General features: G+C 49.3%; 3 protein-coding genes across 3 annotated transcripts; 2 read left to right on the forward strand and 1 right to left on the reverse strand.

The window, feature by feature from the left end:
- Positions 1 to 1285: 1285 nt before the first annotated feature.
- Positions 1286 to 8504, forward strand: COCSUDRAFT_42807 (hypothetical protein; the record flags this gene model as incomplete). The annotated part of the gene is made up of 13 exons (XM_005646232.1): positions 1286 to 1360; positions 1541 to 1562; positions 1756 to 1870; positions 2192 to 2309; positions 2732 to 2923; positions 3584 to 3994; positions 4434 to 4548; positions 4902 to 5129; positions 5619 to 5845; positions 6387 to 6497; positions 6908 to 7008; positions 7597 to 7733; positions 8425 to 8504. The coding sequence occupies 13 exons, from the start codon at positions 1286 to 1288 to the stop codon at positions 8502 to 8504; spliced, it is 1932 nt and encodes a 643-aa protein (XP_005646289.1).
- A 906-nt stretch (positions 8505 to 9410) lies between these two features.
- On the forward strand, positions 9411 to 15360 carry COCSUDRAFT_42808 (hypothetical protein; the record flags this gene model as incomplete). Its single annotated transcript, XM_005646233.1, has 10 exons — positions 9411 to 9526; positions 10135 to 10256; positions 10870 to 10916; positions 11274 to 11383; positions 12162 to 12283; positions 12575 to 12621; positions 13308 to 13471; positions 14368 to 14442; positions 14626 to 14701; positions 15253 to 15360. The coding sequence occupies 10 exons, from the start codon at positions 9411 to 9413 to the stop codon at positions 15358 to 15360; spliced, it is 987 nt and encodes a 328-aa protein (XP_005646290.1).
- Positions 15361 to 16423: 1063 nt separating this feature from the next.
- Positions 16424 to 21456, reverse strand: COCSUDRAFT_56199 (hypothetical protein; the record flags this gene model as incomplete). The annotated part of the gene is made up of 8 exons (XM_005646234.1): positions 16424 to 16681; positions 17052 to 17219; positions 17587 to 17725; positions 17975 to 18369; positions 18557 to 18730; positions 20566 to 20706; positions 20900 to 21157; positions 21448 to 21456. The coding sequence occupies 8 exons, from the start codon at positions 21454 to 21456 to the stop codon at positions 16424 to 16426; spliced, it is 1542 nt and encodes a 513-aa protein (XP_005646291.1).
- Positions 21457 to 26357: the final 4901 nt, after the last annotated feature.

The raw sequence follows: 26357 nt of genomic DNA on the forward strand, positions 1-26357 counted from the left end.
AGCCACTTGTATGCATGTATGCATGTATGCAAGCTGGTGATTCAGCGCTCCTGGGCCAGGAAATCTTTGCATTGTTGCTGCACATCGCGAGGCAGCCCTTTCCTGCATGTAGGCATCTTCCGGGGCTCGCTTGCCTTGATGCCTGCATACCTCTTCCTCTAAGGGGCCTGTGAAATGACTCTAAATGGCCTTTGAAGTGATCAGTTGTGGGCTGTCAGCAGGCAGCTGCTGCCCAGTCGGGATTGTGAAAACTGCTGAGATGCTGATAGGCCGGACCGTATGCACCCAGTGTACTGTGCAAAGTATGCACCGTGTGAACCTGATTTACTACGTAGTGCTTTTGATCCGACATAGAGTGGGTTGCAAACGCTACCTCTTGTGTATGATAAGCTACTGTGTGTCTGAGGTTTGTAATGTTTTGGTTTGGTGGTGAGTGTATGTTTGGGCTCGTGTAAGTAGCATGGTTTTTCATGCAAGTTCGTATGACTTCGAAGCTCATTTTCCAAGTTGTTGCATTGTCTGCTGCGCATCTGTTCACATTCTGCGTATTTTTGTGTTCCATGCAAGCAAGCCTGCGAATTTAAGTTTCAAATATCATGATCGACTTGGTGTAAACAGAGCAGTCTTGTCAGTCTTGCTGACATGACACGGGTCCCCCCACTGGCCGCCCAAACGGTCGCTGTTGAGCTCTGAAGTCTCCAATTCTGGCACGCCGGCAGAAGTTTTCCAGCGCTTTTGTTGAGAAGTAAGCTGTAAATGAGATGCCGATTGACCATAATGGCTGAAGAGCACTCGGTTCGGCTGGCATCCTGGATGTGTTGAAGGTGCATCGTTACTTCAGGAGCCCTCTTGCAGTGGTTTGAGGACTGGAGGCTAATGAAATAAGCTTGAAAAGGTAAGTGAGAATTGTTATGCAGTCCCTCAGGCTCGTCAGAAGCCTGTAGAACGTCCAGTACCTGTCCAAGGTTGTGTTATATGTGCCAATGCTAACAGCTGGTTTTTACTCTGTATTTACCGATGGCCTCTTAAATAGGGATACAATGTATATTCAATCCAATAAAGATGCATGTATGTCGTTTCAGGCATTGAGTGAAGCTTTGGTGCTGTTTTGCTGTCCACACCTGATGGAGGCCTAACGGCAATCACTTCTGTGCAGCTGTGCTGTGGGCCTGACGGTGCTCAACTTCTCCTTCGCAGGTACCCCATATTAATGACTGAATATTTAGTGGACGCTCAGCTGTTCCTCTTCAAAGCGCAAATGCAGTGGGCAAAGACATCGCCTGAGATGGCGGGCGCGATTGAGGACTTGGTGGTCCAGGTTGGCAAGCTGTCGACGCGCAAACCTGAAGAAAACCAGGAGGTACGTTGACATCAATGGCGTACGTGACAAGAGGATGAGAAGCGCGGTTCCTGAACTTGAGCCCGTCACTCCGAAGCCCTAAGGAGGAGACCTGAAATGGAGACTGGAATGGATACAACAGGCCGATCTGCTGATTTTTTACTTTGAAACTGACCGCCTGCTTGTGTGTCTCCTGTGCAGGAACCATCAGAAGAGGAAGCAGGTGCAAGCCCTTGTCCTTCCAAAAGCTTGGGACCAGATTATGCATTGCTTCCTGTGGCATTGGTACAGGCTTGCAGGAACTTGCAATTGCCAGCTGCTTGAGATCTCGAGGATGGATTGTGTCTTCATGCTTCCAAGGAGCAAAAGGAGCGCTGCACGCTGCTGCTGAGTGCTGGTTGTTCGTGCATATTCAGAGGCCGTGGCTCGCGCAAGGAAGCTGGAGTTTTATGAGACAATGGTGTCAGTCCACTACCACAGTGATGCGCTCCAGAGGGAGCAGGAGCTCTTTGAAGCAGCTGCCAAGCACCTGTAAGCATCCCCCCTGAAAGCTTCACAAATGCCCACATCTACATGCATGCTTGCTGAAAGGTAGCTGTGCAAATTTACCCTTCTGGGCTTGCCGCCGCTTTATGTCTGAACAATTCTCTCACAGATGTTGAATGGAAGGTGGGCTTCAACTTGTGTTGTTCTCGCATGACATGCACTTCAAGGGCAGCCCTTGCTCCGATCTTCTGACGCTTGCTTAGCCATGATGTCTGCATTTCTCTTTCTCTTTCTCTGAGTTGCTCTCCTGTCATGTCACCCATGCACCATATGGTGAAGTTGAGGAATGAGCTGTGGCAAGCGCAGGGCAGTAAGGAGGACAGAACTGGATGTGGTGCAAGCCAAGGGGGCTGCTTACATTGCAGAGAGCCTCACTCGCCTCTGTGACCCACTGCCATTCCCTGAGCCCATCAGGAGGGCCCTGGTGCGTGCACATGGCCTCTTTAATTTTCTTTCCTGCCCTCTTTACAGCACATGCATGTGGTTGCTCTTCTTGGTATGGCACTGGCAAGGGCAATTAGCACATTAGTGTGCTGTATGGGGAAGCATGCTGCATACATCCCTATTGTCTGCATGCAGAAGTGATTTTCCAAGTAAATGGTAAATGGGACCGGATTTTCATGTCCATGGTTTTCACGTGCATGATGCATGCCATCATGCTGAGGTCATCTTGCAGCCTGCATGCTCTCTGGCTGAAATGCGTCAACAAGTCATGTCAGACTTATAGAGGAAGGTCTCAAGTCCGCAGATTGACGGGCTGTCAAGACCATCATGCAGCCTGCATGCATCCTGTATGGTATCAACCAGTCATTCTGGTGATCTCACAGATATCACATGTGTGCGCAGATCAACAGGCTGTCGTCCTACACCGGCACGCTGAGCAGGGCATCCTTCATGGAAATGATGCTGGAGCTGCCTGGCACCATGACAGGGCTTATTGCTTGGCTGCAGCGCCGCCCACAGCATGCGCACCTGCTCAGGGACATGCAGGCGATCATGAACTGCCAGCTGGAGCCTGTCGTCAACAGCTGCAGCCAGGTGTGCAGGCCTGGTTGCATGTGCTGCCAAGGCTTCCAGTGTGTTATGTGGTGGGCATGCATGACTTGGTAAATGTGCAAATGCAGGTCATGCATGCCTTTGCTGATGGACAGATGCAGGTCATGCATGTCTATGCAGATGGGCAAACGGAGGCCATGCATGCTTTGCTGATGGGGACATGCAGACCTGAAACATGCAGCATGCATTGCATTGCAATAAGCATATGCAGCTGTGATAGCCCTTTTTTCCATGGTGACAGAGTCAACATTTTTTTGCACGCGTTGAATGCTTGCCTCCGGTTTGCAGGAAGCAATTCCCAGTGGCCATGGCGTGCATGCTGATGATCCCACTGCCGGCCATGCAGCAAGCACAGACGTCATCGAGGTATGAGGGACCTTTGCTTCACTCTACCTACCATGTTCAGCCGTTTGACTTGCTGAATGATATTCTTCTATCGAACATGCATGCCACGAGTCATTGCATGCATGAGGCATGCATGCCGGACATCCTGCTGGAAAATTTGAGAGCACCTCCAGCGTGCGTGCTCAAGCCCCCCTCACTGTCCTGCATTATGAAATCCTCTGTACTCCTGCAGCAGACCAGCCAATTACCTTCTTGTCAAGAAGCAGGTATCCGCTGAGGCCATGCATGCATGCACAGGCGCTCCCGCCGTCGCCAGGTGCCCTCCCCCAGAGCCTGCTGCCGCATACGCTGGCCGCGCAGCACTACATGTCCAACACAGGCCCAGCCAATGGCAGCCCGACAGCTGTCACAGACCCTGCCCACAGCAGCCCCACTACCGAGAGCAGCGATGTCTCCATCGGACCGTATCCAACCCCGGCATCCTCCCACGATGAAGAGCTCCCTGCAAGCCCGGCGGCCACCAACGGCTCGCAGCCCCCCACGCTGCAGCAGACCCTGGAGTATCTCCCCTACTGCGGCCTTCTCGTGCCGGGGCAGATTGCTCAGCCGCCGCCGCCTCCGGCGCTCGGCTGCGCCGGGACGCCGCGTAAGACGGCGTTCCCACCGCAGGCCGGGTCCCCCCTGCCAACCCCCGATGAGCGGGCGCGGGTGAGTCACGCGAAGACTCGGCGGCGAGTCAGCGCGTCAGTCACCCCAGTGGAGCTGCGCGTGCACGAGGCGGCGGCGGCTGCGGCCGCGGCCGAGGACGAATCAGATGGCGAAGATTCCGACGAGCCACTGCAGGCAGGGTTTCTTTTAGTGGCTTCTAAAGCCAATGTGGCTTCTAATAAATGAACATGGCACTTTTGTGGCACGTAAGCTGAGGGTGTTTCACTTTGACGCCGCCAACTGGCCTTTCGAAGTGAAGTTTAAATTGCAGGTAGCCACATTCCCACTTTTCAGCTTAAAAATGCCCGAAAAACACCGGATTGGGGAGAATTTTCTTAAAAGTCGTTTTTTCATCCACTTTGCTGCTTTGAAACAATAATCAAGCTTTTGCTTGCAGCCACACTGGCTTCCAACCAGAATCCTGATGCACTGGCTGCAGGGCACACCATGCGAGACGGCCCTCAGCAGCGAGCCAGATCAGGACCAGGCCATCCCCGCCCAGGCTCTGCGTGCGCAGCCGCCGGGCTTCGAGACTCCGGCAATCGGCAACGGCGGTGTGCCGGCAGTTGCTACTGCAGTGGCAGGCACGGTTCCTTTTAGTGGCGTCCTGAACCCAACGTGGCTATTAAGAAATCAACAGGTTTTGTGGCGCGTAAAGTACCTGAGGGTGTCCCACTTTAAAGGCACCTATTGGCTTCTAGAATCAATTCACCAGTGCATGAAGCCAAATCTTAACCTTTTTCAGCTAAAATACGCCCAAAACACAAATTTTTATAGGAGGAAACTCCTGATAATCCAGCTTTTGGCTACTTCTGCAGTTTTCAAAATACAGTTAATCAGGCATATATTTGTAGCCACATTGGCTTCGAGCTAATATCCTTATGAGAAAGAATGGTGGCAGGTGCAGGCCAGAATGTGGTGGAGGAGACAGACTCCGAGAGCGGCTCCCAGGCAGGCGCGGCCGAGGAGGATACACACCTGCCAAAGGCAGAGCCGAGCGAGAGTGACAAGCCGCCGGCTGCAGAGCAGTCGCTGCTGCCAGAGCAACTGCCTCTCGAGGGCGGAATCCACGCAGAGGAGAAGGCTGGGCAGGACAAGATGAGGTGGGCTGATGAAATGGACAAGGGGGAGGAAGGTGCGGCAGCTGCCGGGAAGCCGAACGTCACAGGGGGCGGCGATGAAAAAGCAAATCCTGCCAACCAGGACAACGCTGCTGCCAAGGATGCAGCTCGCCGGCAGCAGAAGAGTGCGTGTCGGTTCCCATGCACATTTTTATGCTCCTAAAGAAATAGATTTTGCACGTGTTGAAGGAATCCCGCATTGATATTTTTCAGGGAGCACTTCTAGGATGTACAAGAGCTGAACCTTTCATGCGTGTCAACTGATATCGACAGGATGCTGTATGCCTGGGCCAATATACTTTGGCACTCAAAATATAACCCCCATCATGAAGCCTGCGGGGTGCGGAAAGGTGCCTGCGGGTTCTTCAAAAAAGTAAGATTCAGTCTATGGGTATCTGTTTAATAAATGTAATTCCCCTGAATTGGGGGGTTTGAAGGCAGAGTTCTACATATTTTGAGCATATCTTTAGTGGGCTGGAGGTCTGAGCAAGCTTGCATTGCAGGGGAGAAGAAGGAGAAGAAGGACAAGAGGGGCAGGAAGGCCCGAGCGGGGGCGAACAAGAGGGCATCTGCCAGCAGCAGGATCCCTGTACCGGGAGCCGAGTTTGCTGAGGAGGCGCCGGTGCCACGCGGATCTTCTATAGAGCCGCAGCACGCCAAGCCGGCGGCCAAAACTCCTGCCGACGTGCCGGTGGTTGAGGCCCCGGCCCCTGCTGAGGACTCCGAAAAGGTGGGCAGGCATCTAAGGCCATGCATGCCCATGCTCTCCCTTCTCCAGAGCGTTCAAATATTTATAAAGGCTTCACCTTTTCAGCGTTACATTTGGTGTTTGTGCCATGGACAGTGCGTACTACAGTGCACAGCACAACCAAGTCATGTCGTGCTGAAGTGGATCTTTGCATCTGTAGTGCTGCAGGAGTACAGTTGACTACACAGCGTGCATGGAAGTGCTTGCACAAGCCTTGAAAAGCTTCCTAGACACAGATTTCTCCTCAATTTTGGAAATGACATGATAACTTCCTTACGGTACTCAGGAAGATCGCTTCCACAGAATGCTGTAGGAACACAGTAGGCTGCACATCTTGCATGGCAAATTGAGCTCAAGTGCCTTCGAGTGTTTTACTTTTATGTTCTGGCCTAAGAAGACTGGAGAGCAATAGTTCAGACGATGCTCGACTTACCTAGACCTTAACGTCCAGAAGTTGTGTATAGAAAAGCTTGCCAGGGATTTTACTTTGTTTTTCCAGGAGGAATGCTACTCTGAGGCGCAGGATTTCAGGGACGGCAGCGTCTACGACGGCGATTCTGACTACGGCCGGCCGCGCTCCGAGGCCTCTCAAGACTACTCTGCCTTCCACGAGGATCACACCCGCCCCGTCAAGGTACATTCCGCGCTTTATCACATAATTACAAGGATCTGGCATTGTTCTTCTTCCTCTTCTGACAGTCCACATTCTCCTGCATGAGAGGGAAGGAGCAATCTGCGCCTCTTGTAGTGCCTCCTACTGCCTTTTCTTTCTGCTGAGCTGGGCAGAGCGGCTGCAGAACAGTGCACAGTGCAACGCTGCAAGCCAGGTCATGTATCACAGTTTCACTGTATGCCACAGCAGGATTTCAAAAAGTAGCAGATTTAGGCTTGCATGCAGCCAATTTTGATTTGCAGCGTGGTCTGCTTCTTGTCATGTTTTCCATGCTGTGCAGGGCGTACCCAAGAATACTTATTGTGAAGCTATGATAGAGATACGAGTTTGTGCTTGCTGTCAGGCTCAAGGGCTGTGTCACTACTGCGCAGGCGCCTGGCTCTGAAGTACTGAGCGATGCCCAGGACCACGCAGAGGTGGAGGCTGAGAAGAAGAAGGACCTCGAGCGGCTGGATGCCCTTCGCGGTGCCTGGTGAGCATGCACCCTTTTCTGTGCTCCTGATGTGGAGTGTACATCGCACACACCGTAGTGACCGGTCTAAACGCCGTGTAAACCCCGCACTTTTGAGAAATCGAGATATTAAACAGGTTTCCGCTGAAAATTTCCCGCTCGTCAAAAGGATATTGTTTTTCGTTTCCACAAGCCTAGGAAATATTATTTTGTGCGGGGCAAGCAGATTCTTTCTAAGGCCCTGGGGATTGGCCTGTCACAGGAATCTCTCTGGCTCATGAAATCATAGTTGTGTCAGAATGTAGGCCATCAAGTCTTCGAGGGTCTTCTCAATGCAGGGTTTGATAACCCAGGGGAATTCCCCTAGGGATTGGGCTCAGGCTTCTGAGTTCTGGGACAATGTCTTTGGTCCGCCCAGAGTGTTTTGCTACCTTGACTGCCACCTCACCTAGGCAGACTACAGTTGCAAATGTTTTCTCTGGGCAGCCCTGGATCCCTGTTGAGGCACTGCCAAGCCACAATTCAAGGGTTTTTGAGTCCCAAACGATCAACAAATAAAACAAAACATGAAAATAAGTTATTATAAAAACTATTATGCTCTGTGCACAGGGGGGACTGTCGGCAGCTGTTTGCCGGCAATCTGGGCTCGCATGCGACAGAGACAGCTCTTATGATGATTTTCCGAGACTACAACATCGTCCACGTGAAGCTGTGCAAAGAGAGGGGCTTCTTTGGAGAACCGTACGGTGATTCCCATGCAGGAAATCCCATTCATTTTTCCTTTTCCATCACTTACTATCGCAATAACCGCTGCCCTGCCTTTTGACCCTTGTCCTGCCTGCGGCAACTTTGAATGTTTCTGTGTGCTCACTCTGCGCAAAGAGAGAGCTTCCTTTTCAGACAATTATGGTGACTCACATGCAGGAACTTCCATTTTTTTGATCTCTTCACATCGCCACTGCCATGCGTGATATTTCTGACTGTGTCATGCCTCACTCGCATGCTGGACTCCAAGTTATTCTTTTTGGTCACTTCACATTGCCGCTGCCATGCTTAATTTTTGTGACTGCGTCCTGCCGGCAGCAAGGTTGATATTTTTGCATTTGATCACTCCACATTGCAATTGCTGCAGCCATGCCCAAATGTACATTACCGGATCCTACTCGCAGCAATTTGACAAGTTGCCAGGATTTTATTTTTACTACAGGTCGGCGCACCCAGGGCCAGAGGCCATGGGTTGTTTGTGCCGCAGGTTGCTTCAGGGCTGTATGACACATTGCATTAAAATTAGTAATATCGCATGCTTGTTTCAGCCACAAAAAAGAGCAGTGCAGCAACCTCTCAAAAACTGCCTTCAGGCTTCCCCGTCTTGGCACTTTCTAAAGTAAGATCCGGCCATCTGATTCCCTGTGACTCACTCACATTGTCTGCATGCAGCAGCAAAGGTGAAGGGCTACGGCTTTCTCACTTTCAAGGCGCCAGAAGATGTGCGCATCCCGCCCCTCATGCTCTCCTAATTTGCCAAATGCCATTGTCCTATTTGCAGCAACCAAGGTTGACATTTTCAAGTGGAACACATTATACTCCCCTTGACCATTTTATTGCCTTTCAAAGCCAAGCTTATTAGGCTTTGTTTGATGGGCCCAGCAGAGACGGGTGCTGGGTATCTGTTGTCAAGTATCAGATCTTTGTCAGCCTCCTTGCATGTGCCTGCCAGGGCATTGCAATAATAAAACATATATTCTAATGTGCTCCGACAAATGTGATTGGGTCTTCCTTGGATCTGGCGAGTCCGTCAAGGGGTAGGATTGTGGCAGCCTTTAGCTGCAGCTTGCTTGCAGGACGCACCATGCCTCTTGGCAGGAAATGCGCGTGTGATAGTACATAAAGTAATTATATTATTTTCATATTTTATTAGTAACAAGTATAAATGAGCAAGGCCCTTGTCTGCGCAGGCGTTCTGGGCTCTGATGGATATGAATGGAAGCAGTCCGCTGGACCCCGCTCGCCAAATCTCCCTTGAGCGACCCCAGGTAAATGCAACGGAGTCCTGTATAAGGATGTTAGGGGTTGGTGCTGACTGCCTTACAGATGGCCTAGTCTTGGGCTCCTGGGCTCTGCCCTCAGCAGGTATGTAACATTCATTTATCCTGGGCATTCATTCATGAGCATTTATTTCAAGAGCACTGCCAGCACCAGCCTGTAGCATGCACCATTCCTGGATTCTGCCCTCAGCAAGGCTGAGCATTCATCGTTCCCTGAGCATCCATTTTTTCCTGGGCATTCATGAGCATTTATCCCTAAGCACTGCCAGCAGCAGTCTGTAGCATGCATTATTATTGGTCTGCCCTCAGCAAGGCTGAGCACTGTTCTTATCCTTGAGCGCCAGTCGGCGCAGCAGAGACGTCCACTCGGCTGATGCTATGTCCTTCCTGCAGAACCAGGATTCAAACACGGACTTCATCCAGCTGCGCGCCATGGCAGCCCCGAGATCTGACCTGAACGCACCAGGCGGCAGCTCCTCGGAAGGCCAGATCAGGTGATTTCGAAGACGCCCGATCTTGGCTCTCCTTCATTTTGAAATTTATCAAAATAACAATTTTGAAACAAAAGTCTCCTGCCAAGAGGCAAGGTGCGTCTGCAGCAGCCTTCAGGAGTACCCCTGGCATCTGGCAGGAAAACTTTGTAACAACAAAAAATGAATAATCTCTGCTCACCTCCTATGTTTACACTATTAAATACAAGCTTTTTTGCCAAGTGGCGAGGTGCGTCTGCAGCTGTGTTACCGGCAAGCTGCAGGTAATGGCTGCCACAAATGCTCAGGGCTTGTTAATATCCTGGGTGGTTATCGAAGTACTTGTTACGGGTTATCAGTACTTGTTTTGCCGCTTGCATGCTTATAGGGCAATTGCAGTGCTTCAGCATTGTGTTTTCAGAGCCGAAATGGAGCATTTACTAATGCATTTGGAATGTCTTGGGGTGCTGACTGAAGCAGCGCCTCTCCAGCGTCACAGTTGAAGTCCTCTGTTCTACATATTTTGTTGCTTTGTGACTGCTGCTCCGCTTGCTGAGTCTGGTCTTTTTATTTGAATTCAGCGTGCATGAAAGTCAATATCCTGATCTGAAGCCTTCTTTCTGCATGGGCAGGGCGAGCGCCAAGTACCTATTCGTAAATAATGTTGCAGATTGCGCGGATGAGATCCTCGTGCATGCGGCCTTTGAGAAATACAACCTGATGGATGTGTACCTGCCCAGATCCCACGAAACAGGTGCTTCTAGCCGATCTTTTTGTTATTATACATATTTATGATACTCCAACCCATGAGGATCAGGTGCGTCGCAGCAGCGTTTTTATGGCAGCCTTCCAACCTTCGCCGCTCTTTACTTTTGATTTATTACACGCTGTTCCTGCCAGAGGCAAGGTGCGTCGGCAGACGAGCCGCATGTAAAGGCTGCCACAAATTAATGATCATCGGTGGACTTGCAAGATCCAAGCAAGACCCAATAAAGTTTGGGGTATAGTGCTCAGTACTTGAACGGCCTCCTGCCAGCCGGTCTCTGCACTTGCAAAAGTAGAAGCTGCTGGCTGTAGTCACAGAACCACCTGTCTTTGGTGTGCAGCCTTACATACACCCACAGCGCTTGTTGATATTATTCTTGTTATAATAATAATTACATTTATTATTATCACATTCCAAGGATCTAGGTACCCAGGAACTGGAAAACGTGTAGCAAACGCGTGTTTTAAACTTCTCTATTCGGTCATGTGCACTTAATGCAGCACTTGCACTGGCAGTCAGTGATATCTAGTCAGCAAGTTACTTGTCAAAGCTGTGCTACATTAAGAGCATCCTGACGCTCTCGTCGTGTTCTGGCGTGCAGGCAAAATAAAGAAGTTTGGATTTCTTGCATTTGCCAGTGAAGAGGATGTGAGTGCTCTATTTCACGCCCCCAAATGGCCTGAAAACGATTGCTTCCTGTGAATGCTATTGAAAAGCTATTCTATCACAATCTCAGGATGTTCTTCACTTCCTTGCAAAGCTGTGGAGCGATTCTCACTGCTGAAGCCTTCTTTGTCCAGAGTTCAAATCCGCAGTCCCTTCTGACAACTTTATGATTTTCAAGTGCATGCAGATGTTCTCAAGCTCGATTGTGTTTCCGGTGTGACAGCAGGGCAGCTTGCCTGCAGACGCCCCTTTACTTCTGGCAGGAAAAGCGTGTGTAATGCATGAGGATGGTAATAAGAACAGCACTGCAAGTCTGAACTTTTTGCACGGCATGCACAGGGGCTGCAAGCATTGGAGGAGATGGATGGCTCAACGGCGCTGAACCCGAGCCACCCCATCAGACTCAGCATCAACACAAGCCCAAAGGTCGACGCCGACAAAATGATTGAGTGCGTTCCCTTTTCCCGATAGCTTGCATGCTTTGCAGCACCAGCGTTGGTCATGCTGTATGTATGGCCGCCATGCTCATTGAGGGGTACTCATCCGGGGCAGGGGGTGCATGCATGTATGTGCTGAGTGAGAGATAAGCTGCAGACTAATGAAGGCCCCGCAGATGTGGCTGCAGACGCCCTGCGTGTATGCCCTATGACCATTGGCATTGGGGTTGCCGACCTGTAATATTAATAATAATAATGGCCATGCCGCCTTCTGCGCTGCACTGACGCCTGAACACTCTCTGCTGCCACTGGCCTGCCAAAGTTTGCACCGCCAGAGATTACAGACAACTACGTTGCAGGCGCTTGACCAGATAGTATTGTGCTGCCAGAGATGCCCTGTCAAAAATGACTAATGCACCAAACGTTGGATGGGTCAAACACACAATGCTGGCTTGACAGGACACAAAGTGATATCCAAAAGACCTTCATTTTAGCTTCCAATCTGCTCTTTGTACCTGCTTGCAATGGTGCATACGTGCTGGCATTGACAGGCCAGTCCCTCTTTGTCCCGTCAAGTTTCATCATCAAGTCGTATGGTGCCATGTCAGCGAGTCCTGGATTAGTCATCATTACTGAAGTCGGGGAGCTTTCTGTCTGCACGTTGTGCCTGCTTGCAATGTCTGTGCTTCTTGGGATCAAAAATTCTTTGTCCCGTCAAGTCTCATGCGCTGGCATGTCAATGAGTCGTGTGTAAGTCATCATTACTTATCATCGATGTGTCATCATGCAGCCTGGACATCCGGCGGTTGTACATGGGCAACCTGCAGAGCGCCATAAGCGAGGACGCAATTTACAGCGCCTTCAAGAGATACAATCTGCAGAACATCAGGCTGGTGACCGACAGGGAGACGGGTACGTACCCCTCCTTGCAGGCAAATTGTCTTCTATTATTATTATTGTTATTATTATTTTTCTTACACGCAGTTCCTGCCGAAGGCAAGGTGCGTCTGCAGACAAGCGCTGCATGTAAAGGCTGCCAAAATCCTACCCCTTGTTGGACTCGCCAGATCCAAGCAAGACCCAATCAACCGTGGGCACGTTGCTCGGTGTTTATACCGGCCCCCGCCAGCCGGGGCCAATGTACAAATAACCTGGAGTATTATTTGAACCAGGGCTGAGGGTCTTTTTTTGCATGATGCGCAGGTTTACCGAGGGGCTTTGGATTCCTGACCTTCGGGACAGCACAAGAGGTGATGTCCCACGAAGTCCCATTTACCAACACACACGGTTAACTGTGGATCAGCTGCTGGAGGCATGTCTTGGGTAGCGAATTACAGAATCCAAATTCGGTAGATCAATGTGCCTTCAATTTGCCGCTCAAGGGCCCATGCAGGATGCTCTATATGTAGAACAGTCAGTCAGTCAGTGAGCCAGCTTCCAGCCAGCTTTCAGATGGACTTACAGGCAACCTTAGGGCCGATCCGATGCCTGACTATTATTTAAAAGTCAGCGCCGAGCATGACATCTAAATTCTCTAAACTTACCTGGCAACACTGCTTCTGTTTGAGAACAGGCAATGCAATGACTGCAGCCCTGTCAGCACTTTGTTCATTGGGTTCCTCCAGCTGAGAGAAACCCCAAGCACAATGCAGAGGCTGTGAATGGGGGTCCTTTGCTGGACACTCTCAATGAATGATGTGGACGTGTTTGATGATTGACAAAGGGGAGGGTTCAAGGGATCCAATTATCTATGGGATAAAAGAGTGACACAGCAACATACGCAAAGGAATGCCTTCAGTAATGCTCTAGCATTTGGTTGCTTGTGAAAGAACCTTAGAAAGAAGAAGGCATCGGGTTTGCCGATCAACCTGGAGCTAGGTAGAATTGGTAAAGGAGGCTCCTGCGAACTGAAAAATCTGAGCTTGCATGCGCGCAGGCAAAGAGGGCGCTGACTGAAATGAATCAGAGGCCATTTCCGGGCACCTCATGGAGCATCAAGCTGGGAGTTGACAAGGATCCGGTCCCCCCGCCGCCTCAGATGCCCATGCGCTCGGCCTCGTCAGCATCCAGTCACCACGCCGACCGCTCCGAGAGCCCCGGGTGTGCGCCTAGAGCCTGTGCTTGTATTATTATTATTGTTATTGTTATTGTTATCACTATTAGAATCATTATCATTATACGCTTTACCTGCCAAGAGGCAAGGTGCATCCTGCAGACAAGCTGCATGTGAAGGGTACCGAAATTGTACCCTTGACGGACTCGCCAGATCCAAGCAAGACCCAATCAACCGTGGGCACGGTGCTCAGTATTTATACCGCCCCCGGCCAGCCGGGGCCTCACTTTGGCCATTATAATTATTGTACATTTTTCAGTTCCTAGGCATCTAGGATCTAGGTACGTACAGCAATGTGTCTCAGGTTTTTCCAGTCTGTGCGGTAATGGCACTCGGCATAACTTGGCATACACTGGGCACTACTGAGGTGTTGGCTGCAGCTGAGTCCTGCCATGACTCAGGGATTTTGGATAGATTGTGTGTGGATATCCTTCCGAATTTGCCCACTCTGGGCGTGAGTCGAAGGCTCTGAGAATGGGGAAGAAATTCTGCGCTTCAGACCGTGAAGTCTAAAGATTCAAGCCAGCTTATTCTGATGCTCTGAGAGCCCTGGGTGCGCACTGAGCTATGCAGAGAATCTCTGTCACTATAAATTCATTCATCTAGCCCCTGCAATGTCAGATATCCCAAATCTGCAACTTTTTTCCAGGGTGGATAAAATGATGTGCTGCAGCCGAGATTTAATAAAAAAGAGAACTAAGCCAGCTTGTCTCTCAAAAGGCCTGCCCTGAAGATCAGGGAGTGAACAAGTTTTGGTCTATGGGTGTGTCTGTCTGGAGACCACCAGAAGAAACTCGTTGGCATTTGAACTACCATGTGATCTGGTGTGGGGCTGGAATGTGCTTCTGGGGCTAATTTGAGATCGTGCAATTTTGCTTGGCAGGATGCGCACGCAGCAGGTTGTGAGCAGGCTGCAGGACAGCTACACAATCGTCAGCGGAGCACCCGACAAAAACAAGTGCGCTCAACCTAATCTCACAGATCTGTGTCCTGATGCCAAACTCCTGGTATATTTTGTGTTTTTATCAAACTTTAGAAAAAAAGATGCCAAAACTGTGCTGTTACTTGCAACATGCAAGCTTTGCGCACAAGTGTGAACCTCGCCAAATGTGTGCTGAAGTGGGCGGTGTGTCGAAAGCAGGGGGGAAGTCAAGAAGGAGGTCAAGAAGGAGCCAGCCAGCCGCCAGCCCACTCCACTGGGAAGCTCCAAGAGCCAGGTTCGTTTAATGAAGCTTCCTCAGCTTTCTCGGGGGCTCCAATTGGCGGTACTCTTTTTCGGCAAGAGTGAGGTTTTTGGCGCTCTTTAATTATTCTGTTGCTTGGTCGGCGACCTATCCAGGGGATCGGTTGTGAAGAAGCCATTTTTTGATCCCAAAAGCTAAAACAGAAGCCCCCATCTTTTTATCTCTGCATCAGAATTGATGTAGGTCAAAGCAGAGTGGGTGCATGATCTCCTGCTCAGTCCTAACCTACCGAATTTGACTTAGCCCCACATGCTTGGATGCTGTGAGGAACCTGCGAATATTTTTGGGAGCATTGTTGTGGGCACTAATAGAGGGACACCTCAGTGGGCTTTTGGTGGCGCAGTCAGTTTATATCACATGCTTTCCAGCCAATTTAGGGCTGATCGGGTGCCAGACTCATTTTCAAGGTCAGCGCCAAGCATGCAAATCATGTGGATGTCTGCTGCCTGCCCGAAACAGGTATGTTGACCTATGAAGTTGCACAGCTGTGAGGTGCTTATTGTGTGTTCTTTTGTTCTGCCCAGGGGACAAAGGGGCCAGGAAAGGGCGCAGTAAAGGCGCCGGTAGGCAGAAAGGAGCTGAGCGCAGCAGACAGCAACCCATTTGCATGCCTGGCCCCTGACAGCGTTTAATGAGCAGCAGTGAAATTCAGTGAAGGGCACGTGTCTGGAAATATAAGTACAGCGAGGCGGCCTGGCAATACCAGCAAGTCATGGCAATCGGCTTTGCACAGTAGATGAGCTGCAATGAAACATGCCTGGAAATCAGGCCCATCGAGACGGCCTGGCAATAACAGCGGTTCAAGGCAATCTCTTTTGCACAGTAGATGAGCGGCAGTAAAAATGCCAGTGGAGTGTGATGATAGGGCAGTGTCCATTGCATGACACATGCTTAGATCTCAAGGCCAGCGAGGCGGCTTGGCAAGAATATCAATTCCTGGCAACCATTTTGGCACGCAGCAATGCATAGAAAAGATGCAGTAAAAATGCCAGCAGCAGGTCACATGTGTCATGTCAGGGCCAGCGAGGAGTAACAGCATTTCATGGCGATCAGTTTTGCATGCATGGCACACTTGCATGCATGGCACACGATGACTCATCAAATGCGTAGATCAGCTGCAGTGAAATTGGCCACTGCAGGTCACATGTCTGATGTTATGGTCAGAAGGGCGGTTTTGCAATATCAAAGTAAACGTCAATCATTTTTGCATGCGTGGCAGAGCACATTAGCAAGGAATAAAATGGTAGCATTTGTGTAGGATAGATAAAGCAACACCCTTCTTGGAGTTTCTGTGTGTGTGGGTAGTGCATGTGTATTTTACGAATATTATAGGTGGTTTTGCTGGAGTGCTTTAGGTCGTCTTGCATATGTACCATTGTATTGTGGTTTTGCTAAGTGCCAGTGTGTGTTACATGTGTGCGTGGCTGCATGTTTAATGCCAAGACCCCCCTTTCAGGCAGCATGACTTTCATTTTCGCAGCAGCAATAAACCTTGTGTTTAATGAAACAACCTTTCTGAGATGACTCTTGATCCCTTGCAATTTCCCTCTTGATTGGGGCATGCATGCTGGCAGGCCTGGCAGTCATTAAATCTTTCCCTTCTTGCACGCAGCCGTACAACAAACTGTGTGTTGGCATTGTTGTGAACCCGCTAAATCTATCCGGACGAAAGTTGTTGTCTTGCAGGACACTTCTCTATTCAATATGGTAGACATTGAAGTTCGGGTCAAAGCCGCACCCCTGAAGCTTGGCATACATGACTTGCGCGAGGCTATCCTGCAGTATCTTGCTCATGTCATGATCCATTCCCAGTTTTGCATGAGTTACGATGACGGCGTTTTGCAGCAGCTCCGTAGCTTCCTTCAGCTTCCCTTGCGTGCATTTGAGGCCGGCTATGGCATGATAAACATCTCCAAGCAGCACATTGTGCAACTCACTGTCTTCACCAGTTTCCTGCATTGCACACACAGAGAAGTGCACACACAATAAAATAACACAGCCATGCAGACGATATACCTCTATTAGCAGGGCATGCTGTTTCTGCCAGAGGGCAAGATGCGTCTGCAGATGAGCTTCGGCGGCTGCCACAGTTTCTACCCCTTGATGGACTAACTATGGGCACGGTCCTCAATAGTACCACCGCCCCGTATCAGCCAGGGCAAGGAATTACAATCAATTCACATTACCAATCGATTAATGATATGATATCAGCAAACTTCAAGGCATCACCGTATGCGCCCATTTGAGGGGCAGAAAATGCTGTAAAATATGAGGTACAAGCAGCAGGTCACATGTGATGATGATGGGAAAGTTTCCGTCATACCTGCAGGAATGCCAGTGATTTTGTTGCATCCCACAGGACCTTTTCCTCCTCTTTGTAATCCCCTGCTAGATGCAGCGCCTCCCCCAGCCTGTACTGCCAGACCTCTAAGCCGTTGGGCTGAGGGGACCTCTTCTGCTCTTGCACAACGTCCCTCAGCAGCTCAGCAGCCTGTGCAGAATGTAAGGTACGATTTTAGGAATTTATGTGATGCAGTGTAGTCACAGCTTGCATGCATAGCAAGGGGAGCCTCTTCATACTCCCGGGTGCTTAGCAATGTTCTTCTCACCAGATCAGGATGCTGATTTTAGATAAAATAAAACGGCTGCATCAGCACAGGCGCATAATCCAGCCGGCAGAAGAGGAGCACCCGCAATAATTGAGACGTAAATTAAAGGACAAATTTCGGATTTGAATCTTTGCTTATGAGACACGGATTTCTCATGCCGACAGGAAGGCAGCAGCAGCAACTGACAACACATGCTTGAAGAAAGGGTAGCTATTATTACATTAGTAGATATCATGGTGCGGTGCACACCTTCATGTAATTTCCCTGCTTGAAGAAGAGCTTCACGAGGCTGTCCCACCATCTATATTTAGCACTGGAATCCTTGGATGTGTACCCTTCGCTTATCAGGCGGAGTCCCTCGTACATCATCTGCTCTGCCTCCTCTTGCCTGCGAGCAACACCTAAAATAATGAAACGGTAAGACAGGCAGGAATGTTGGGGTCAACTTGAACACTCAACGGTCTTGCTTTCAGGCCCTCTGCCCAATAGCAAGCTGAGTATCCGATACGCGTAAGCACCACTGACACACTGTCCAATCTCTTCCATATACAACCATGGGGATGAAAATGTTGGATAAAATTCCACCATACACAACAAAGCACATCAGCGATTTACTTTGAAGTGCAAAATCGCACACCTTGCTTCGTCCACAGAAAGAATCGCCGAGCAGCCATTCAGGCAGAGCAGCATGGCATCCCAATCGGTGTCTCCAGCCAGAGGCAAGAATTCCATTCCTCGCCGCAAGGCCGCACATGCTTCTTCTTCCAGGTCCAAACCCAACTTGAGAGCAGCCAATCCCAGCTCTGCGTAGCACTCTCCAAGCTTGTGGTACGCCCATTGGTTCTGAGGGTCTTCAAACATGCGCGCAACGCGCGTGTCTTGAAGCACCACAACGCCGTTGCCTGCTGGTTTAACAGCTAGCTCAAAGTTCTCATTCCTCCAGTGCAACTGTGCGATGTGTATGTTGGCACCGGCAAGTTTGACAGAGTCCCACAGAAGAGTGTCTGGATCGTCTGTCTGCTCCAAAGAAGTCTGCATGCGCATTCCCCTTCATCAGCTCGAGCTTAATACAAATAAGAGTCCATCAGAGATATTGACACCGACCTAAAGGTAAAATAGTAATGCTAATTAATGGGAGGCATAGGGGGAAATCAGATCAGTGTCACTTTTCATGGACCCCTGTAAGGCATGTAGGAAGGGTTTTTATGGAGGGTGTTACCTGCAGATGCTGCATCACCATGTGGCACATCTCAAAAGACTCTGCTTTGAGTCCTACGCTGATTATCCGGTTAATGGCCGACCACCGAGCCTTCTCAGCATATGGCCTTCTGCTATCTGCCACCACATCTTCCTGTAGCTTCCTCAGCACCTGTTTGCCCTCGTCCTGCTTTCCCTGCGTTTGTTGAACATGTTTTACATATCTATAACTAATATCTTCTGCGTGTGGCCTGTTCTACACATCTGAGAAAAACCCAAAATTGACCGACGAGAATAGCAGCTATTTCTCATGCAGTGGTAATTGCAAGCGAGTTTTTCACAGCTATGCCTCACCTGGTGGAACAAGTTCTCCACCAAAAAGGCTCTGGTCTCAATGAAGCTAAAATGATCCATTTTGGAGGGTACATTTTTCCAGTTGTCCAGTGCACTTGTCATAAACTTCTCAGCCCGTACATCCCTGTGCGCGCGCTCAGTGTGAGAAAGCATCAATTCATATTTTGAGGTGCTTTTTTTGTGTGTAGCACCAACCATCAAAGGGCTGTCATTGGTGACGGTGTGATCAATCAAAGCTCAGCAATCGATTAGCGCAATTACCCTTCTCTCATACACTCCAAAAGAGTTCCAGCACGGCTCTGAGCTAGCGCAAGTCTGTCGACTGCGTTCTGCCATGCTGGCGAGTGATCGGCATGTTTCGTAGCCTCGAAAACAGCGTCTTCGGAAATGTTATTGAGCACCTGTGATCACATACTCACATTTTTGCCACCGTGTAAGCTGATTTGTACTTCATCACGATCTCAGCTTAGACGTCCACATTTTATAGGTTCTAACATTGATTGCATGTATTTTTGACATAATTGTGTGATCCATGGCACAAGGACATGAGACCTAAATACATGGGGGAAATACAGATTTGTGCACAACATGGCTAGATATTCTCGCGCTGAAAAACAAACCATGCGGGTGATGTAAAGGCTTGGAGGAAATGTGATCACCTTGAGTGCTTTTTGGATGGGGGGAGCATCTTCTGTTCTAGCCATACACATGAGGACAGTGGTCATCTCAAGGCGGCAATTCTGCAGCTCATCAAAAGCATCTGGGTTCTTCTCCAGCGCTGAGCAAGCTTCCTCCAGCACCTTTTGCACGCATGCTTGATTATCATCTCCGCATGCCTTGATTCCAATAGCTGTATTTGGTGTAGGAACTGTAGTATGGCCACCGGAATATTTCTTGGAGCAACAGGCTTGCTTTGCTGTGCCAAGCTCTGGGTGCATTTTTTCAGGGTACACATTCGATGCATTTCACAGGCTGTCAAGTGCAGGCTGAGAAGTGTGGGATAGCCCTTCTCACAGCGGGTCACAACAAATGGACGCAAGGCACACACATAGCATATAAGCACCGAGAAAATTTGAAATCTCACCAGAAGTGCCTCTTCAAATCTTATCTGCACGCGCAGCGAGACTGCCAGCACCGCCTGAAACAAGAAACTAGCACAGCTTTAGAACCAAATGTCCCAAAATGCATTGTTGCTCCTCTGGAACTCGAGTCAGAGGCCGGCGCAACATTTCTGCGATAAAAGAATGGCAGGGATTTCGTATAATGATACTAAGGATATTAATTTCTGGGAGCGGTGCCTATGGCCACGGTGGATTGGTCTTGCTTGGATCTGATGAGTTCAGAAAGGGTGGGAATCTGGCAACCTTCACCTGCAGCTTGTCTGCTGCAAAGGCACTTAGGCATCTGGCAAGAACAGCATGTGATAACAAATATACCGCGGTAAGCACCGTATTCCGCACAAATGAGACGTTTTCATTGGAAAAGGGTCAAAATTAACAGCCTACTTTGTACAAAGTACCCCCCAAAACAATATTGAGACCAGTTTTGGAAAGCTCTTGCCGAGCCCGACCCATTGGTGGTGATGAAACAGCATTCAAGGGAAAAGAACTTGTGCATTTCGGGGGTGCGGGATACATGATGCTGACTATGGTATATGGGAGCAGTGAGTCGCCTTACATGCAGGTCGGCAATGAGAGAGGGCTCCATGGGCGCCTGTTGGAATGTTGCCAGCGCCTCTCTCAGCAAATTTTCTGCCTCTGCTGCATCTTCCTGCCGCCGCCAGCGAGGCCTCTCGGCCATTATCGCCTCTGCTAGGCCCTGCTTACAGATTGCCACTGCTGTGCTGCTTGATGAAACATCGCCTTCCCCAAGCTCCTGTGAAGACACTCCTGTACTTGATAATATCGAATTATGAATGTGGCATTCTTATTCGATATCATTATATGACAAATTAACCAGAATATTACCATTTCAAGAGTGAATTCAACCACAGAAGGCGCCTTGAACGCACCCGCAGAGCTGCTCTGTGCAGCTGCTCAGCCTCATAGCCTCTCTGCAGGCTGCAAAGCACGGAGCCAAAAGCGCGCAGCGCTTGCATGCGCATGACATAATCCGGCGATTCGATTCTTTCCCAACCGGCCACAATTTCCCTGAGCAGCTCATGTGCCTGCCAGGGGTCACCGGCCTTGGCTATTTGGAGAGCAGCAAGACGTTGCTCCTCCAGATTTGCCTCAGCATCTCCAGGTGTAGACAGCTTGGTGTCTGAAGTCTGCATACAAATACCCACAGGATCGAATGGAGGATGTGGTGTAGCAGGACCACGAAAGCCTTGCGATGTTTGTAAGCTTGCAAGCTGCACCGATTTCAAGACGTCCAATTTGGAGATTTGAAGGAATGTGAAATGGGTACCTGCAAGAGAGTGATTGATCTGATATTGTCTGCTCTGTGGAGCCCACGTGGCCTTGGCGGTGTCCTCAAGGGTGGCACAGAGGCCGTCATAGGAGCTTGTCGACGTGACGGATGTGCGTGCAGAAGAACAGGTCTATTGCTTGCAGTTACCTGCACCATACCGTGAGTTCCGTCGTGAGAAGAGTACAGGAAGCATGAACGCACGAGAAAGGTATTAGGGCAGTTTCGTTGCTCTCACAAGTGTAAGAAAGCGCCGTGAATACCCCAGACACCATTTCTGCGTTATGAGCGTGATTAAAAATATGCTAGAGGACAAATACAACTTGAGATCCGTTTGCTGTGGGACACGTCGTCGCTGATCACCTTGCTCCGGTTTCCGCACTTGCGCTGGACGTGAAAATTCAAGCGTGCTGCCGCATTAAAACACAAACCTGCCATTATTATACCTAAATAAAATTCTTTTGAAGAGGAATCAGAAGTCCTCAAACTCTGCGTCTCAACAAGGTTGACGTTCCAAGGTTCCGAATTCGAGGCAATGATGCAGACCCGAAAGAAGGCACTATGCCGAAATGTCCTAGATCCCGGTGCTTAAATTTGTTTCATTATGATAATGCGATAGAGGCTTGTGAGTCAGGCGTAGCAGAGCTGAAGAACCGCGAAGTCCCTGCCTTCCTTCCGGAGCCTAGGGTTTTCTCGATTTGTCATCCTTTCATGCCCCCTCATGTCAAGGGTTTTGAATTTGCTTGCCGTCTGAGAGATGCATGACATCAAGACACAAAAAACGTGTTAAGGGCAGAAAGCTGTCGTTTGCACATGAATCGAGCATAAACTGTGAATGCAAGAGACTGCCGGCAGTGATGTCTGCCAGTACCGTTGTATGGTTGACCATTTAGTGCTGTTACAAAATGCAGAGAAACGTTTGTGGTTGCTCTACTTTGCTAGGAGCTCTAATCAGCTGGCACCATGGCAATTTTCTTGGGATTCTGAAGTGAATCCGTTGGTAATATAATTACATTCTTCTATTTTGCATATGCTTTCTGCATGCATCACCGCACTGAGCTGGCAGCTGAGCTAACAGCGCTCTGCCATAACTTTGAAAGGTCTATTTGCAACAAAAGGGCCACTGGTGGTGAGCTGATTTCCGTAAGCAGCATATATAAAAATTAGTCCTCAATAGTGTAGAGCCGGTAAACGTGGCAAAGCAACACAAGGTTGCCTTTTGTCACGTTTGGCAGACACGGTTGCTTCCATGCTCTCTTTAAGCGACAATTTGATGGCATCATCGGTTCCAGGTCTTGCATTTCCTGTTGATACTCTGAACTTGAAGTCTGACGTGCCAGCTCAGCTCAGGGCATGAAGCTTCCTGGCAGCCACATGAAGCCAAGCGCAGCTACACTCGACTGCCAATTCAGATTTATTCATTTCTTTATCTCCAAACTCTTCCAAGAGCTTCATCATGAGTTGCTTTGTGCGCCACATGAGCTCCCCTGAAAATGACGTTCAATTCCACAGAAAACCCATCTTGTTCTGCATTATGCTATCTCCGCCCTATTCTCACAATGGCCCCTGCTATTATATTTAGACCTTCCTTGAGTCCTCTCCTCACTCTGTTGGGTTTCTTCTCGGCAGGCTTGGCCTTGCCCTTCAAATAATCTTTCAGAACGGCTAAGTTGTCAGATTCGCATAGATGCTCCAATGCCTCAAAATGGATCTCTTGGATAAGATCGGTGGACGTCTGCATGCACAATTCTTCGCGTGAGCCAATTCTCCAATTTTCAATCAAAATTTCAAGATGTAGATTCAATGATGGCATGCGCCCGTCATCTGCAGAGGTTAATAACATGACAAGCTACACAGAGCATTCACTCCTGGCCCCAACGAACATCGGTCACCCCAGCACTCTGCCCGACAGGTGGCTCTACATATGACTAATATCTATAGTTCAATATAAATAATACAGGTCCTCCCGCACCCTATGCCCTTGATTCCAGTACTAGAGGCAGCGCAAGCACATGCAAAAAGCATTGTTTTTATAAATATGGTGGTTACATCAGATTTTCTCCTAGAATAATATGTTTGCAAGGATGCTGTACGAAGCAGACTTGGAGTTCAAACTTTAAAAAGAAGGAGGAAGAGACTGACCTTGAGAAATTGTGCAACCTCTGCATGAGTGAGTGGTACCTCGCCGTCAAGCCCATAAATCAAGCGTAGAATATCTACCGCGCTTTGGCCCAGTCTTTTGTCCCCCAGCAACTTGTCCAAATGTTGGGCCAGCTCTCGTTGTTGCGCTATCTCCTCAAGGGACAGCTTTGTGTAGTCAGGGGTGGTCTCCAGACTTTCACCACAGCACGAAGCCTCAGACTCGCTGAAAGTCATGACCTGTGGAAAGCAATTCTTTCAGTGGCTTTAAAAAGCCACTATGGCTTTAGAAAAATGAAGAAGGCCGATGCGGCGCCATTCAGAGACTTTTAGATATCCGCTCAGAAGCCATAAATCTTTGCAAAAATAGTTGACAGCTGCACGGAAGCCACAATCTGCCCTTTTCCGGCCAATATGCCCCCAAAACCATCAGATTGAGACAAATCCCCTTTGCTTATAAACCCTTCACCAAGTGTGTAAATTCAAAAAGAATTTTCAAAGACAATCTCAAAGCCACACTGGCCCTTCTGCCGAAAGCCTTACTGGCGGAAAGGCAGCAATCATTGAATGCCCGGCAGTGCTTGATCTTTTACCCAAAGGGGGCATTTTACCTTAGGTGGTTTTTCGCAATGTTTTGGACTTGGAACGATGTTGTTGACCTCTTGAAAAGTCGGCCCACTGCCATTTGCTGCCTTCGTGGCAATTATCACCCTGCATGGTCATATTGGATGGAAACTCCCGCCTGACGCATCTTTACTTTTGCCTTTGCCAGTGTGCAACTGACGTGCGACTGTGATACCTGCGCACATTCCGATTCTTGTCAGCTTTCCCTGCCAGTCGCACATGCACATCTGCAGACGTCTTGATAAGCACAACCTCCCAAGCTGCTGTTCTCATCCGCGTACGCTAGCTAGTGTGCAAACACCGGCAATCAAACCTGCATCTTAGGTGCATGCACTTCTGATGCAACAAAAAACACGCTTTGATCAAATGGCTGCTTACTCTTGAGGAAAGAAGTCCCTTTACATGCATGCTAACAAAGATTTAATCCCTGGAAGGTCCGGTTGCGCTCAACGTCCCCATTATACCTTATGGCCCTTGAACTTCACAGACCCCTGCAATATAAATGAGGAAAGGGTGTACCCGTTGCATCTTGGCGACCTGTGCCTGGGTGTGCCATCTGCCGTCTTTGAAACCATAGCGGCAAAGAACAATATCGGCCTCAAACCCAGTCAGCACGGACATCAGCTTCTTCTTGTTCGTAATGGCCGTGTGAGCCTGCAAGAGCAGTGGCGGACATTAGCAAGGGGGCATTGTACTAGAGCTCTTTGACTTTGCCCCACCTTGTTTGCACACGACTGGGGGGCAGAACAATATTAGGAATGGCATTCTTTAACAGCTGGCAGACACATGAGAAGTTTGTAATAATAATGATGTGCAGTGACAGAATGCCCACAAGACCATCAGCCACAGGTGGCTACCAAAAGGTCTCTGAAATGTAATAATAATGTCATATCTTTGCACTTGCAGTCTTGACAGCGCAGCTGCAGGTTTCACAAGGTGGCAGACGAATGCTTATGAAACGCGGGGTGGCCGGTGACTAGTACTATAGGCAGATCTTTTCATAAGTTAGACTTGTTGTTGTGGGGTTTGAGAAAAGCAGATGGAAAGGCTGCGGAGCTGGGGGCGGGTGAAATCTTGCCTGCAGGTTGCTCCTCGAATTCAGGTGCTTCGACCCGTTGGCGGGATGCTGGCCGCAGCATCGCGAACTCAAGGCCCGTGAACCCACCTGACGTCTGAGTCGCGTTGCCGGCTGTAATACGAGCGGATTCCACCTTGTGCTCCAGTCGCCCTGTGCCATATCAACGGGCACCTTTGGACTCCGGATCCGGCACAAGCAGCTTCTGCACTGGGCTCGATTTGTCCGTCTTATAGGATTGCTCCCATGATTGAATCAATGAAATTTCGTTGTTTTCTGATTGAAGAGAAAAATTTCCCTGATTTATGAGAAAAAGGGGCAAAGGACGATACCTCCAACCTCCCTCCATCCTGCCTCCGAGTGCTGTGAACGTTGCAAGTCCTTATTGCGAGCATAGTAAGAAACTACGTATCTAAAGTCTCCCAAATAATTTGACTTCCATGTCGAGCTAGCTAGGAAGGCGAATAGAGACGCTCATAAGATCGTCGTAAAATCCAAGGTAACAGATCTCCGTCGGTTCAGTGAAAATTAGAACAATGCAAAGACTCGCATCTGTCCGATGGTTTACGGTTAGCTTCTTATTCCTTAAAGTTCCCAGTGAAGAACTGCATGCCTAGCTTCTTCCTCTTTGATCGAGCGCTATTTCTCATGCTAAGTGTCGAAAGACCCCTGGGAACCCTCCTCAGAACCATGGACTGCCAACAGGGTTTCAACCCCAGCATGCATGAGGACTCTTTGGTTGAAGCTGTCAGTCTTGGAAGAATGTCATGATCTTTTGCTCCAGCACGACATCTGCACAATTGCGAGTTACACGTCAGTGCAACATGTTGACACACCAAAAGCTTTTTTGGTCACACAATCTTGAAGTAACCACTGGTCCCTTTGGCACTGGCATTAAGAGGCGTTTCTGAGCCCCGCAATTTTTGAACTTTTCTAGCCAGGAATCTTGCGGTTGTTTCCTTGGAAGACATTCCTTGCCAGATTTGATAGCCAGTTGCACATCACGTGAGAGGCTGAGCAGTCTCAGATAAGATCAACATGAACGCCGAACAGAGCCACTCAGCATTGCCACATGGATCTGAACAATGGACACAACTACAGCTAATTACAAGTGTTCAGCCAAAATAAGTTCCATGCCGGTGTGTGAACCAATGTGGCTAACCCCTGGTGCGCACTAGTGTGAGTACTCATCCCTCATTTCCCTCACTGGCAGTCATGTTTA

The sequence above is a fragment of the Coccomyxa subellipsoidea genome (genome assembly GCF_000258705.1).
Source record: "Coccomyxa subellipsoidea C-169, whole genome shotgun sequence".
Lineage (NCBI taxonomy): Eukaryota > Viridiplantae > Chlorophyta > Trebouxiophyceae > Coccomyxaceae > Coccomyxa > Coccomyxa subellipsoidea.